Source organism: Gadus morhua, chromosome 20 (assembly GCF_902167405.1).
Source record: "Gadus morhua chromosome 20, gadMor3.0, whole genome shotgun sequence".
Taxonomy (NCBI): Eukaryota; Metazoa; Chordata; class Actinopteri; order Gadiformes; family Gadidae; genus Gadus; species Gadus morhua.
This window is the reverse complement of record NC_044067.1, coordinates 956,239-972,690: the sequence shown is the minus strand read 5'-3', so window position 1 is coordinate 972,690 and position 16,452 is coordinate 956,239. Positions and strand designations below refer to the sequence as shown.

General features: G+C 49.5%; 1 protein-coding gene and 1 long non-coding RNA gene across 2 annotated transcripts; one reads left to right on the top strand and one right to left on the bottom strand.

Annotated features, from left to right (window-relative positions):
- Positions 1–3,183: 3,183 nt before the first annotated feature.
- Positions 3,184–5,111, top strand: LOC115532869 (uncharacterized). Its single transcript, XR_003974124.1, has 3 exons — positions 3,184–3,331; positions 3,923–4,030; positions 4,369–5,111. It is a non-coding gene; the product is annotated as an uncharacterized LOC115532869 (long non-coding RNA).
- A 183-nt stretch (positions 5,112–5,294) lies between these two features.
- Positions 5,295–9,917, bottom strand: gja8b (gap junction protein alpha 8 paralog b). The gene is made up of 2 exons (XM_030342843.1): positions 9,748–9,917; positions 5,295–8,883 (listed from the first exon to the last, which is right to left on the bottom strand). Exon 2 carries the CDS (start codon positions 8,866–8,868, stop codon positions 7,576–7,578), a length of 1,293 nt encoding a protein of 430 aa, XP_030198703.1. The 5' UTR covers positions 8,869–8,883; positions 9,748–9,917; the 3' UTR covers positions 5,295–7,575.
- Between the last annotated feature and the right edge of the window lie 6,535 nt (positions 9,918–16,452).

Genomic DNA, 16,452 nt, shown 5'->3' with positions numbered 1-16,452 from the left:
TCTGTAATTTATGTATAGAATATGTGTTTAATATAGCCTTAGGTGTTGCAGATACATGCAGGTATCCAACTGTGTGCAATCAAACAAAGTCGGCCTATTCCATCAAAAAAACGGAATCAAACGTTCAGTGAATTTAAAAAGTGCCTTGTGTAACAGACGATTTAACATTTCACAAAACGTTGGAGTATAATTGTGTACAAAATCACAAGCAATAGCTCTATCTCCTGGTAGAGTCTGGAACAACACATAGCCTAGCAACCTTTTGAATACATTTAATTAGCCTTCCTTTATTTACTCAAAAAATACAGGTTAAGAGTAATATCCTTATTTTATTTTGCTACAGGACGACAACAACTAAATGATCTGTCAGTTACATTTGTTTTCAGTTCGCATGCTCTTGTCATTGTTTTTAGAAAAGCTTTGAGGGTTCCTTTGCATTATAACTCTGGCCATTAGAGGGTTAGTCAAAATACTTTATATAATACAGGCCTATTTATTTCACCTTTTCTTTTTCACGAAAAAAACCTAAATAATAAACAGGACATGTATTTATATTTCAGTTTTATTATTTAGTATGGTATACAGTGTGACTGTGTATGTGAGTATGAGTATGGCATACAGTGTGAGTATGAGTATGGTATACATTGTGAGTATGAGTATGGTATACAGTGTGAGTATGGTAAACAGTGTGAGTATGAGTATGGTATACAGTGTGAGTATGAGTATGGTATACAGTGTGAGTATGACTATGGTATACAGTGTGAGTATGAGTATGGTATACAGTGTGAGTATGGTATACAGTGTGAGTATGAGTATGGTATGGTATACAGTGTGAGTATGGTATACAGTGTGAGTATGGTATACAGTGTGAGTATGAGTATGGTATGGTATACAGTGTGAGTATGGTATACAGTGTGAGTATGGTATACAGTGTGAGCATGAGGATGGTATACAGTGTGAGTATGGTATACAGTGTGAGTATGAGTATGGTATACAGTGTGAGTATGAGGATGGTATACAGTGTGAGTATGAGGATGGTATACAGTGTGAGTATGAGGATGGTATACAGTGTGAGTATGAGGATGGTATACAGTGTGAGTATGAGGATGGTATATACACTACGACTGTATGAGGCCGTGTTCAGGACTGTTGGTATCCATGAGCCCGCTAACAGAGAGGTCTTCATGTCTACGGTGGCGGTGACGTTTCCTCCGCAGCGATGAACGTAGAACCACAGAATGACGTCCCGAGCCTCCGTCAGGGCTCACCGCGACGGCAGCAGTGAGCATCCGGTCCGCTCCAGCTCGGTACTGCCGTTGGTCGACCTCGTGGTCCTACTGCATGAGGACATAATCATCGGCCCCTTCCTCAGCCTCCGAGGTGGGCGGGGCTGGAGGTCTGTGCGGGATAATGACGGAGTAGACACACTCTGAGGGGCGGGGGGAGGAGTCAGGGGGGCGGGGGGAGGAGTCACGGGGGCCGGGGGCCCGGGAGGACCTCTTCTTGCTGAAGTCCACGGCGGCGTACAGGCCGTCGGCAGGCGGCCCGCGCTCCTCTTCCTGCCAGATAAAGACCCCCGAGTCGTGAGCGATGCGACCAGCTTCCCCCATCAGGGTTATCTCCGGTGACTGCGCCGCGAGGCCGCGTCACATACAGGCCCCCTGCACACACCGCACTGCTCTCACGCACACGCACACACACGTGTGCACTTGCTCGCAGGCACTCGCACACAAACACACACTCACACATGTGCAGTTGCTCACACATACACACATACACACAAACACACGCACTCACACACACACACCTACCTTCCCAGCGTCAGCTTCCGGGAGGTTCTTCAGAAGGCCTCCTTAAGGGAAGGAGGAGGAACCAATCGTTGAGCACGTTGCTTCATTAAGTTTGTTAATATCTGAGATGTTTTGTCTGTTTTGTACGGTCCTACGTACCTTTTGGCAGTTTCCTATCAAAAGAAAAAGGAAATAAGGTCATTCAGATGAACACATTCAATCTGAAACAGAAAGATTAGTTAACATACACCCACCCGCACACACACACACATACACCCACCCACACAGACACGCACAGACAAACCAACACACACTATCGTCAGTTTATAATGTAGAGGTTACCAAGTAGAAAGACAGTGTAGTTTGCACAGAGTGAATCACTGAATCACTCACATCTCTGAAAGACAGTTCCCCATGGTGCCAGAGGGCTGTCCTTGGGGTCCAGAGGTGGGGGTCCAGAGGTGGGGGTCCAGGGGTGGGGGTCCAGAGGTGGGGGTCCAGGGGGTCAAGCCGTGGGGGTCAGGGGGTCCAGCAGTACTCAGGTCGGCCACCAGACCAGCGTTCTCAGCTCCGTGTCTCTTCTCAGGGATGAGCCTGCATGCTGTCCTTATCCGGTTGCCTCCATCGACAGAGACAGCCGAGAGCGAGAGAGAGACAGACAAACAGAGAGAGGGAGGGAGTTTGAGAGAGAGAGAGAGGGGGAGGAGGGAGGAAGAGAGAGAGAGAGACAGACAGACAGACAGACAGAGGGAGGGAGTTTGAGAGAGAGAGAGAGAGAGAGGGGGAGGAGGGAGGGAGAGATTATCAGAAAATTGGTGTCACTGCAGTTTCCGGTCTTTTGTGGTTTGTGACAGTGCTCAAGCGCATGTACATAGACAGATACCTCCTGTTATAGAAGTGCTTTTTCGAAGAATTATTATCTTTTATGCAGAAGTGTATATAAATGGACAGAGAAACCCCTTATCAGAGAAATGCATAAGCATAGATATAATCTTCTATTGTAGAAGTACATGTACATAGACAGAGAAACGTCCTATTGTAGAAGTGCATGTACATAGACAGACACCTAGTATTTATGATGTGCATGTACATAGACAGACCCCTAGTGTTAATGATGTGCATGTTCATAGGCAGACACGTAGTATGAATGATGTGCATGTTCATAGACAGACACCTAGTATTTGTACATAGATAGACGCCTAGTATTTATGATGTGCATGTACATAGACAGACGCCTAGCGTTAATGATGTGCATGTACATAGACAGACGCCTAGCGTTAATGATGTGCATGTACATAGACAGACGCCTAGCGTTAATGATGTGCATGTACATAGACAGTGTCCTCCTATCACCACATCCCCCCACATACAGTTTCAGTTCTGTTGACTTGTCATGACGATCAGACGAGTGCAGTTCACCTTCATCTGCTCATCACTTTAGCAAAAGAAAGATGATCCATCTGGTACAGCAGACTCGAGACTGTAGCTCGTATCTGGCAGCAGACAATACGCAGCCTAAGTCCTCTTCAGGACTAGACAAGGTACAGAAGATCTTTATCTATCATGGAAACAATTGCAATAAGTCTCATCCTAGATGCATGTCTCTGTAGTCAGCTGCACCACATCCGGTCGTCTATACCTCGACTGTGTCTAACCTGTTACCCCAGTAAAGGTTTGATCACCATCTGATATCTCATATCTTAGTGTTGCCTTACTTTGGTATTGTCTGAGGCAATGTTTACAGCAGCAGACCCACAGCAGGAGCAGAAGCTCTGGCGCCCCCTGCTGGCTGGTAGAGATAAACATCCAGGAACACTTTCTGTCTTCCGTAGGCATGTGATCAAGGAATCACAGAAGCAGTACAGTTGGTCTCAGATCCAATGCAGTCATATAGACAGTGTTGTGTGAAGAATCCATTGATGTCCTTGTGTGTGTGTGTGTGTGTGTGTGTGTGTGTGTGTGTGTGTGTGTGTGTGTGTGTGTGTGTGTGTGTGTGTGTGTGTGTGTGTGTGTGCGTGCGTGCGTGCGTGCGTGCGTGCGTGTGCGTGTGTGTGTGTGTGTGCTTGTGTGTTTTTGTACAGTTCTGCTACACACGTGTTTTTGGTGTTGTTTCTGTTGTGACCTGCTCTCAGTTCTCCGGGTTCTCAGGAGCGATGGTCCCGGCTGACCAGCAGGGGGCGCTGCTCGCACAGTCGATCGACCACTGCCGGTCCTACGCAACACGAGCCGTCATTCAAAAGGTAATCAACCAGCACCATGCCATCTGCCACTGCAGCCATGGACTCCATTAAAATATCTGCACTAGACACCCCCGCCAAGGAAGTCTTCGTTTTTAGAGCGGGATGGCATGAGGATCACCTCCTGTTCAGGTCCCGCCCCTCTCCTCACCTCTCTCCCCTCTCCTTCCCGGTCTCACCTTTCTTCACCTGTCTCTCCTCTCCTCACCTGTCTCATCTTTCCTCACCTGTCTCTCCTCTCCCCACCTGTCTCATCTTTACTCGCCTGTCTCTCCTCTCCTCACCTGTCTCATCTTTCCTCACCTGTCTCTCCTCTCCTCACCTGTCCTCTCCTGTCACAGCAGTGATCCTCGTTCTGCTGGTTTTCCTGAACCTCTAGGTCCTCGGTTGTGTTGACGTTCCGGTCGTTCCAGGTTCAGATTTCCTCAGGAGCAGAGGCTTTGGTCCAGGGGTTCACCACGGAGTCCGCCAGCCCAGGAGAGGAGCTCATAACTGTTACTGGGATGGAAACCTAGGTCCCCTGTCCCACTAGTCAGAGCTTCTCTCACTAGTCATCTCTCACTAGTCGCCTGTCTGAGCTTCTCTCACTAGTCGTTTCTCACTAGTCTTCTCTCACTAGTCAGAGCTTCTCTTACTGGTCTTCTCTCACTAGTTTTCTCTCACTAGTCTTCTCTCACTAGTCAGAGCTTCTCTAACTAATCTGAACTTGTGTAGCCTGTTGAGGATCAGCCCAGTAGGGTCAGCCCCGGTCCCATTCCTCCCAGTCCCATTCCTCCCAGTGCCATTCCTCCCAGTGCCATTCCTCCCAGTGTGATACCATAGCAGCACCCAGACAGCAGGATGGGACAGAGCGGGGCATCATTGAGAAAGGAGATATAGTTCAAATAGTTGGAAACCATAGGACAATTTGGGGAATAAATGTGTTAAAGGTATCAAGGACATCAGAAAGCAGGATCCCAGCCCAGCAAAACTACTTCCACTAATCTTCTAATGTTCATCAACATATGTGGTGTAATCTAAAATCATAAATGTAAATAATCTTCCCTTGCTGTGAAAATAGTGGTGATAAAGTTTTAGTTCACCAAGGCTGAAACATCAAACGCCACTGAATGATGGACAAATGTTGTTTTAAATACATTGTGTGTGTGTGTGTGTGTGTGTGTGTGTGTGTGTGTGTGTGTGTGTGTGTGTGTGTGTGTGTGTGTGTGTGTGTGTGTGTGTGTGTGTGTGTGTGTGTGTGTGGGGTTAAAAAACAACCAGGCAGCAGTAACACTTGTTGACCACGTCTGACCGTTTATTGGTTCACATGTCAAAGGTTCTGCCACACGTCTAGGAGCAAAGAGGACTACAAGTTAGTAAAAAGATTTTTTTTTTTCTTTTTCCAAAGATTAATCAAAAGTTTCTTATAAATAGGCACTGTATCCGTCTTAAAAAAAAATACATACCGTCCATATCAGTTCAGCCCATGAGGAATAGATTCAACACGTTGGAGACTATGATGCTGTATTTTGATGCGGGTCACAATTTGTAGGCATGTGTCTGCCCATTAACATTTGTTCATACCCCAAAACCAAAGCTGTGTGTGTGTGTGTATGTTCGTTCATGTTTTACGCCTGTGTGTGTGTGTTTGTGTTTCTGTGCATGTTTGGCGTTTCTGTATGCGTTTATGACATAATTCCTTAACGTCATCAAATTAATGATTTAGTAAATACACAGCGATATGTATCTGACCAAAATCTCCTTGCATAGCATCTTAGTTTGATGTGTGTTTGTGTGTGCGTGGTTGTTTGGTTTGTGTGTTGGGATTGTATACACAAATTATCAGGATTCTTAAAAAAACAAAAGTAAATAAAACAAAAAGTTGACATATTCCCAGAGCAATAAGCACTTACATCTTACAACATTTGAGAATCAACATGTACAGATAAGGCACAGGAAATTGTACAATGGCAGCTATTTAAAATCAACAAAATTAAAATCTACTGCTGAACCTGAAGCTGGTTACATGTTTGTGCATCAAGAAATTATGATTTATTAAATTAAATGGTAAGAATTAGATTGCATGATCGACAAATGATGCTGTATTATTTTTAATTTGCTATTTGTTTTATTGAATTAATAAATATTCACATTTGGTATGAAAGTACATGTAGAAAGAATTGAAAGGAAACAATACTCTAAGGTTGTACTTATCTTAGGGCAATATATAGTGGATTTGATTTGCTATAAATATATATATATTTATATATATATGTATGTATATATATATAGCCTATATATATATAAATAAAGGGTTCTAAGAGTTATAATATCTATTAGGTTTTCCCTACACACAGCTGGTCTGCGCATTATGTACATGATGGGACATCAGACTGGGCTTTATGTACAACTCGCTCTGCCCGTGATTAGTTTGTTTCACTCTGAATTTGTAAACGTATTTTTTAATGGTTTTGGGTTCGGACCACCGCGGCGGTCCGATGAGCGCCCCGGAGGACCACCACCCAACAGCTATGTCAAGGATGCTTGTTTTCATTGATGGGAGCAGATTCATTTGTTGTCTCGGCCTCAACAATACTTTGTGCTGATGGGGCGCAATCTTTATCATCCGGCTGTGTGCACAGCGGTGCGCGCGCCGCGTCTGAGGGCTCACGCTCTGATAGGGGCAGAACGGCCTCTGTTTGTGCTCCAAAGAACAACTGCTATCAAGTACGCTTCTGCGGTTGAAAGCGCTACACAACACAAGCAATCTAAAATAAAGAGAATAAGAGTGACATTGAAAAAGTGACATTCAACAATGTGGTCTTTTTTTGTCGATTTGTTTGGTGTGTTTTTTTGTTTTGTTTCTCACTACTCTATGGGTTCAGCGCCCGGAATATAAACAGGAGAATGCAGGAGCCCTGCACTGCTGTGACACCACAGTCACTCCCCTCACAAAGAACGCTGTGTGATCGGTGCGGGGATGAGTCTGTGCGAGAGCCAATGACATTTGCAGCCACTCGTCTCACTTTGTGGCGTGCTGCGTTCTGAATAGGAATCAAAGTCTAACGCCTACAGCGAGATTACTGGTTTGCAGACACACGACAAAATGATTAATTGTCTTCCACCTATGAGTTGAAAGCTTTTTATATCGTTTAAACTCCTGCAATAGAAAAAGGTTGTTTCCTAAAAATGGAACATGGATTTTCATCAAGTAAAAACATTCTCCATTTGCATGTGTCCTTACCACATTTTGAAATATAAGAACACAGTTTTAAAAATAAATCCTACCTTCTCCTTCAGCTACAACTTTATGTTCACTTTTGTCACAAACACGCGTCGATGTTTCATCGCTTGGTTGAATTATCGGCCCTCTCTCTTTTGCATTAAGAAACCATTTTAATCACGTTTAATTCACGCTTCTTGTGGTGTTTCCCTCGGATATCGACCTGTCTATGCTTTTTGCGTTTCGTCTTGAGTCGGGTGTGTGTGTGTGTGTGTGTGTGTACGGCCCGTGTGTGTGTGTGTGTGTGTGTGTGTGTGTGTGTGTGTGTGTGTGTGTGTGTGTGTGTTCATACAGTCAGATCATCTGACCTCGCCCTGCTGCTGGCTTTGCTCAGACGGCTCAGCGGTCTCGTGTCTTCTATCGTATCCGCCGCCTCCAGCCCAGCGTCCATCAGAGGATCTCCACCCTCCCCGGACACCACCTCCTCCACCACCTCCTCCACCACCACCTCCTCCACCGGCGCCTCCTCCTCCACCACCAGCTCCGGCGCCGGCGCCTCCACCACCACCTCCGCCGCCACCTCCTGCTCCGGCTCGGACTCGGGGATGAGCGTCACGCTGCCCTTCTCGGTGGTCTGGGCGTAGCTGGGCAGCGTCTCGTACGCCTTGGAGAGGTGCAGCATCTTCTCCTCCCTCTCCTGGAGGCCGTGGAAGGGCGGGGCCAGGCGGCCGGCCTCCATGCCCACCTCGGCCAGCGGGTACAGCTGGCTGACGTGGGCGGCCTTCTCCTCCTCCAGGGGCTTGTAGCCCTTGGCCCTCTGCAGGCCCGGCAGAGCCAGGGGCAGCTTCCCCTGGAGCAGCGCGGGCGGCGCCGACGCCTCCCCGGGCGCCGGGGCCGGCGCCGGCTTGCGGAACACGAAGCGGATCTTCTTCAGGCCCAGGTGGCTGATCTCCACGAAGTTGAGGAAGAGCGAGACGCACGCCACGGCCAGCATGAAGATGATGAAGACGGTCTTCTCGGTGGGGCGCGACACGAAGCAGTCCACGATGTTGGGGCAGGGCCAGCGGCTGCACTTGTACAGCGGCAGGATGTGGAAGCCGTACAGGAAGTACTGGCCCACCACAAAGCCCACCTCGAACAGCGTCTTGAAGATGATGTGGCAGATGTACGTCCGCAGCAGGGTGCCCTCCAGCCTGAACTTCTTGCTGCCCTTGGTGCTGGTCTCCTTGGTGGTGCGCACGCTGCCCTGGTCGGGCGCCAGCGGCAGCCGCTCCTCGCTCAGCTCCTGCTGGCGGCTGAGCTCCGCCTCCTCGCGCTCCTTGCGCTTCTCCTCCATGTGGACATGGTGCACGGCGTGGCCCACGTAGACCAGCGACGGCGTGGACACGAAGATGATCTGCAGCACCCACAGGCGGATGTGGGAGATGGGGAAGGCCTCGTCGTAGCACACGTTCTCGCAACCGGGCTGGTTGGTGTTGCACACGTAGTCGGACTGCTCGTCGCCCCACACAAACTCGGCCGCCGTCCCCAGGATCAGGATGCGGAAGATGAAGAGCACCGTGAGCCACACCCGGCCGATCACCGTCGAGTGCTCGTTCACTTCCTCTAAAATGTTCCCCAGAAAGCTCCAGTCGCCCATGGTCGCTCCGTAGCACTGCAGAGTAAAGGGAGGGTAGGGCGGAGGAGGGATATAGGGTGGGGGAGGTAAGGGGGAGGGGAAAAGAGAAAAGGGGTGAGAATCGTAAACTGGGTGGGGGGAGGTGGGGGGTAAAGTTAAACTCAGCAGAATCCGCTCTGAACCCGATTCTGATGCGACCGCGTCGATTCGGTCGGGACACTTTACAAAAGCAAAATGGCCGTAAAAACGCCTAACCCTAACAACACGCAACTGACAAGCAAACAGCCAAACAACAACCAACCCCCACAAACCATCTCCCACACCTAAAGCCGATTTACTGCCTTTTACCAAACTGAGTGTGTGAAAAAAAGTGAACTTTAACCGAAGCGCGTCCCCAAAGTGAACGAACCTAAGAGTGTGTGAATAAAGTGAACTTTAACCGAAGCGCGTCCCCAAAGTGAACGAACTTAAGAGTGTGTGAATAAAGTGAAACTTTAACCGAAGCGCGTCCCCAAAGTGAACGAACTTAAGAGTGTGTGAATAAAGTGAAACTTTAACCGAAGCACGTCCCCAAAGTGACCAAACCTCAGAGTGTGTGAATAAAGTGAAACTTTAACCGAAGCGCGTCCCCAAAGTGACCAAACCTCAGAGTGGGTGAATAAAGTGAAACTTTAACCGAAGCGCGTCCCCAAAGTGACCAAACCTCAGAGTGTGTGAATAAAGTGAAACTTTAACCGAAGCGCATCCCCAAAGTGGAGGCGCCCCTCCTAAAACACCGTCGCCCCCGCCCGTCCGCGGACCCCCCGCCCGCCTCCACACAAACAAGCTTAGGAGAAAAACGGATAAAGTCCCTGGTCTGAGCGGAGGTTACTGCGAACTCGGGGACGGTCGGCCACTTGCCACAGCTGCGGCTCCGGCGAGGTTGAGTGTTGTCCCGTTAGTGTGTGGCCGTCGGGGGGGAAGTGAACTCTGCGCTGCCCTCTCTCCCACCTAAAGCCCTGTCCCTGCCGCCCCACTGAGCAGATGAACCGGCTCTGATGGCCGCTTTTTAGTTTGCTGCAATATTTAAGCTTGGTGCCAGACGGCCTTTCTCTGGGGCGCCGGAGTGACGCGCGGACAAAGGACCGCCGAGGGGGGGGGGGGGGGGGGGGGGGGGCGTGTGGGAGCAGACCCCCGGGCCCTCATACCAACATGGACGCCGCCGCCGCGCAGCCAGGGCACCGAGTACACACACACACACACACACATACAGCACGCACACACAGCACGCGCGCACACACACACACACGGCACAAACACACACACACACTCACAGAGTGCAACCACGCTGCGCGCAATAACAACTTAGTGCACACACACTAATGCACACACAGACGTATACGGACACGCACACACACATCAATCAAACTGAGTACACGTGTACGAGTGTACTGTACGATGAGATACACACAGAGCAATGCTACACGTGCACAAACGTACACCCACACACACACACACACACACACACACATACATACACATACATGCATACATAGATACACAAACATACATATATAATATACACACACACACACACACGTATACACACATTTACACACACAAACACCTATACATAAGCACACCATGAAAACTGTAAAGTGGTTGGAAACAAATTAATTGTAGGAGTTGATCAAATACCTACATACATTTTTAATACATTTGAGATAAAATATAGAATAGCGGAGCTCTTCTGATAAAGTTTGAATTGGTTGAATCAAGTGTGTGTGTGTGTGTGTGTGTGTGTGTGTGTGTGTGTGTGTGTGTGTGTGTGTGTGTGTGTGTGTGTGTGTGTGTGTGTGTGTGTGTGTGTGTGTGTTTGTGTGTGTGATAGTAATTTAAGTAAGAAAAGTGGGGTATTGACCCAAAATGATGAGGCTTATCACACTTTCTTATGACACATCGTTTTTGTAGATAGCATGACATGAAAAATATCGTTTTAAGAATTGTTGTTAGCATTTAGCTTCTACCGGGAGTACACCGGATATGGAGGAAGCCCCTAGCCTCTGGCCATATGAACGGGGTCCCCGCAAACAAACGACTGATATATGAACATCATATTTTCAATCGATTAATAATTTCAGCGCCAGTGAAACAAGTAATACCGTAACCGTTTAAGCTTAACAATGTGTTTCTAGGTTGACTGTTGACGTTGTTAGGCTCTGGAACACTCGCAATAGTTTGTTTTTGTGATAGCCGCCGCGGGTTATCGCTAAATAGCCACCTTGGGCAAGAGCGTTATCGAGAATGTCCTCACGCCCTAGCCTCACGGTCAATCAGACCAACTGGAAATATATGAAGCTGGTATGAAATTAAACAGTTGATTCTGAAAAAAGTCTTAATTATGTGGAAAATCTGTTTGAATATTATATATATTTGAAGAACAAAGTGTGTTTATTTGCTAAACGTTTGAACAAAGGTTTAGAGTTAAAAATGTACCAAGTTATTAAGTCTGAATTAGTTGAGTCAGAAAATGACGACTTGACCATTGACTTCCATCACAAAATATTAATTTAAAATGTTTAACAATTTTGAATGGTAGTGTGCGATTCCAAGCTACTATGAACATTTTAAAAGTGGAATGGAGTTTCTGGTTGAAAAATTGTGGAAGGAGTAGGGTCCCAAAATGTGTAGGGAATAAGAAAGAAAGAATAAAGCCCAAGAAGAACAATAACAGAGCGCTGCTTGCAGCACTAATAATATAAAGGTTATTGGACCCGTTGGTCCTATTCACTATCTAACTCCTTTATTGTGACCTGGTCACTCACTCTTCATTAAAAGATCCTGGACTCTGAATACTAGGTCAACCCTAAAGGCTGTAAGGTGAACACAAAGTATGGAGCAGAAAAATATAACTGGAAATAAAGTTAATTTGTCTGGACAAATTGACTGTTGTTTGTTAGAAATGGATTGGACATTCATCAGCTGTTCATGATTGAACTGTGAGAATATGTGTTTCAATCTGACGCCTGCTTCCTCTGTATTTCTGACCAATAAGGACATCTTTTCCGTGATTGGTTCTCGGAATCCACTTTGCCGGTCAATCAAAGGTGCCTGAATTCCAATGCTGCTCATTGGTGGAGAAGCATAGAGAGGGAGGGAGCAGAGAGGGAGTCTTGCTCTTCCTGCCCTCTGTCTTCACAACTCTCGACTCACCTGTGAACCAGTGAGAAGCGGTCTGGGCTCAGGAGAAGAACTCCCTTCCAGGACTACCTCTCTAATAACACATGAGGCAGCTCACCCTTCCTCAGAGTAGTCCTTGATGAATGTGTGTGTCTGAATGGGTGAATGATTCTGATTGTGTGTGTGAATGGGTGGATGTTTCTGTTTGTGTGTCTGTGTGAATGGGTGAATGTTTCTGATTGTGTGGATGAGTGTGTCTGAATGGATGAATGTGTGAGTCTGAATGGTTGAATGTTTCTGATTGTGTGGATACATGTGTGTGAATAGGTCTGGTCTGTTGTGGTGACTGACTGGATGCATGGTCTGTCTCTGTCTCTCCTGGCTTCTCTCACACCCGTTACCAACATCGTTTGGAAAGACTTCTGGTGCCAACAGTATCACCTGGCCATGAGCGCTGGAACGCCCTCGTTTACACACACGGTGCGCGCTGAACGCTAAACGCTCTTCAATAGAATCGGCAATTTCAACTAACGATATCGGTAACAGATGTTTGAGGTGGTTTGGTTTGACCGTCCGGCCCTTAGCGCCATGAGGGCAGAGAACCAGAAGGCTTCCTGTAGTTTGTCTGTGGAGCGGGAGGGCCCTGGATGGGGACGGCCCCATGTCGGTGTCTGATCGTCTGTGTGGCACCGCAGTAGGAATGTAAAGAATCTCAGGCCGAGTGAAAGCACACAGAGACGGCCGAGCACACGACCCTCGATCAGAATGGCCCGCACAATGAACAATCATTTTGTGGCACGAAGCATTTGCCAGAAATGGCTTCTGTTTCAACAAGTGGCTGTCCAGGTTGGGGAATTTGAAATAACCTGGTAGGAAACGAATGAATGTTGTTGATACAAAAGTTGAACCTGGTATAATAAACGTGTGCCAGCCATTGGTGTGTGTGTATGTGTGTGTGTGTGTGTGTGTGTGTGTGTGTGTACGGTGTCTGTGTATGTGTGTGTGAGTGCGTGTGTTTGTGTGTGTGTGTAGGTGTGCGTGCATGCAAGCATAGGCGAGCAAGCCTGCCTGCTATGTGTGTGTGTGTGTGTGTGTGTGTGTGTGTGTGTGTGTGTGTGTGTGTGTGTGTGTGTGTGTGTGTGTGTATGTGTGTTGCCTGTGTATGTATTCATGTGTGTGCCAGTGTGTGAGTGTATTCATGTGTGTGCTTGTGTCTGTGCGCGTCTGTGTGTGTCTGTGTTTGTGTAAGACAGCCAGTCAGAAGGGGGAGTGGCTATGAGGTGTAGAGCTGCCCACACACATGCCCCATATTTAGTGATGTTTCAGGGTTATACTGTAAGCATGCCAATCACTGTATCACTATTTGCCTAAAAGGTGTAAATGAGGAATGACATCAGGCTCTTCAAAGTACATCCAAGCCCATTAGGGAGCGAGTGTTTGGGTGTTTCAAACTTTCCGTTGACGCCGCCGTAGCTTAAAGGCGTGCTAATTCCTCCGTTTACGTCGATGTATGCTATGTGAAAATAAAACCACAGGATGTGGGCACCCAGGATTGGCATGAGTGCTGGCACTATAAAACCCAGCATCATTGTATGTACAAGCGTGGAGTTTCTCCAAGACTTGGATGAACCACCCACAGACTTGGGAAGGCTTATGTTTGGCTATTTATCTAAACTGTTGCAAAGCTTTTCTCCGGAGGAAACACTGGATAAAGATATTTAACAAACAGACTCAACAATTACATGACAAACAGCAGGTCATGTTTATTGCAACCGATTATAACACATATACAATTAATTTCCTTTGCCACAGCCAACTCCCAGAATTGTTCCATGTTTTCAAGACACAACAGAGAGATCCGCGTTTACGGAAAACACTTTAAATAAATTAAACATTCAGCGATTCAGCTACCTCACACATCTGAGACCTCACACTAAATGGAAATATTTCCCATTTTAACGTAACATTTTAACCTAATTTAAAGAGCATTACTTTTGCCAAGGGAGGGGTCACTAACACCTTCTCAAATGTTCCCATGAATCGTTATGAGCCGTGACTTCAGAGACCTTGATGTCTCTGTTCCTCACAGAGGGTCAGCTGAATGGGACGTCCCAGACACCAGACAACTTCCTGCTCCGTCTGTTCCAGTGGAAGGTCTCTGAACGCTAGCTGTTGTACACATTCTAAGACAATGCAGGGCTCTATGTGCCAAGAAACCTGCTTCACAATCATGAGCGGTGGTTGAAGTTCCCTGGTGACCGTAGCTCAGCGGCTAACCAGTCCTGGACGGTATCAGAGCTCCCCTAGAGGAGGCCTTCCTGTAGAAGGACCTGGTCCCTTGAGTCTAAGAAAGGAGAAGTAATTCACCACGTCTCTGACCGCACCGCCCAGCGGGTGGACGGTTCTGCCAGAGCTTTGACCGGCGGCTCCAGCGTGACCCTCGGATGACGACCCGACCCCGGTACTGATCTACGGCCGGCAGAAGGTGATTGGTCAGCCCCCCGCCGCTCATCATAACCCCAAAAAGAAAACAACCAAGACGGCGGCGGGTTGCTCGGGGCGGGCGTGGCCCGCGGAGCACATGGCGCCCGAGGCCGGGGCGGGGGCGGGAGGCGGCGGCCATGTTGAGCGGAGCGCTCTGCGGTCCGTCCCAGACCCCGACCTGGGGACTCCCTTTAAAGAGGGAGCGCGTTGGTTCAGCGCCGCGGGCGGGCTAAGCCCCGCGCTAGCCCCGCTGAATGGCGCTGGGATTTCACACAAAGGGCATGATGTCATGAGGGGGGGCGGGGGCCTATTGAGCGCGGGCGCTGAGGCGTGAGGCCAGATTAGGAGACCGCCGCGGCCCAGCGACCTGCGCCTAATCAGGATGCTAACACGCTAACAAACATATCGCGCGGCCATCTGCCGCTGGCGTGATGGCGCCACGTGCTTCCGGCCGGCGCCGCGGCGAACAACAGCGTGGAGCGGAGGTTAGCCTCCGGATGACCTGGAGCGCAGGGGCGGAGCCTCGGAGCGCAGGGGCGGAGCCCTGACGGAGGCCTGGTGGAGGCCTGGTGAAGGCCTGGTGGAGGTCCTGGTGGAGGCCTGGTGGAGGCCTGGTGGAGGCCCTGACGGAGGCCTGGTGGGGGCCCTGACAGAGGCCCTGACGGAGGCCCTGACGGAGGTGTTGACGGAGGTCCTGGTGGACGCCAGGTGGAGGCCTGGTGGAGATCCTGACGGAGGTCCTGACGGAGGCCTGGTGGAGGCTCTGACGGAGGCCTGGTGGAGGCCTGGTGGAGGCCCTGACGGAGGCCAGGTGGAGGTCCTGACGGAGGTCCTGGTGGAGGCTAGGTGGAGGCCTGGTGGAGGCCCTGACGGAGGTCCTGGTGGAGGTCCTGACGGAGGCCTGGTGGAGGCCAGGTGGAGGCCTAGTGGAGGCCTGGTGGAGGCCTGGTGGAGGCCAGATGGAGGTCCTGGTGGAGGCCTGGTGGAGGCCTGGTGGAGGCCAGATGGAGGTCCTGGTGGAGGCCTGGTGGAGGCCAGGTGGAGGCCCTGACGCAGGCCAGGTGGAGGCCCTGACGGAGGTCCTGTGGAGGCCAGGTGGAGGCCTGATGGAGGCCAGGTGGAGGTCCTGACGGAGGCCAGGTGGAGGCCAGGTGGAGGCCAGGTGGAGGCCAGGTGGAGGCCCTGGTGTAGCAGCCTCTCTGAGCTGCCTGGGGAGGACCTTCAGAGGGTTCTGGGGGATCTGCCTCTGCTGGTCCTTTGTGATTGACCCGTTAGGGTATCATTGATTCGGGCTTTAATAGATCATAGACACTCCTCCCCACGAGACACGCCTGACCCTCACCCTGCTGCGTCTGTTCCAGTGGAAGGTCTCTGAACGCTAGCTGTTCTACACATTGTAAGACAACGTAGGGCTCTGTCTGCCAAGAACCCTGCTTCACAATCATGAGCGGTGGTTAAGGTCCCCTGTGGGCCGTGGCTCGGACGTGGCAGCGGCGGTGCAGCATCGCCGTTCTTCAAAGGCTTGCACAAGTTTGGCTTGTCGTCCTTCACTCCACGTTTGATGATCAAAAGAAACCCAGTAACTATGTTAACATTGAAGTGCTGTGAGAAGAAAGACATGATCAACCATGGGTCACCCCCACCCCCCCTCTGGACGCCTCCCCCCCCCCCCCCCATGCAGAAGGCCATTCAGCTCAGAGCTTCAGAGCGACCGTATCAGCACTGGCCTCCACAGACCGTGACCTGGGGTTCAAGCCTCAGGTCATGACATCGCCCCGCGCTAAGACCCGCCTCGGGGGCTCATTGTCCAATGGGAACAGAGGGATCCCGGCTCTCCAAAGACCTTTTTGTTCCATACACTGAAGATGTGCCCTGGTTGTGTTGTGGTCGGCGTGGTGGTGACCGGCTGCCACGCTGACCGCTGGAACGAGAAAGGAAAGCTTTGTCTCTTTATCTCTGCTT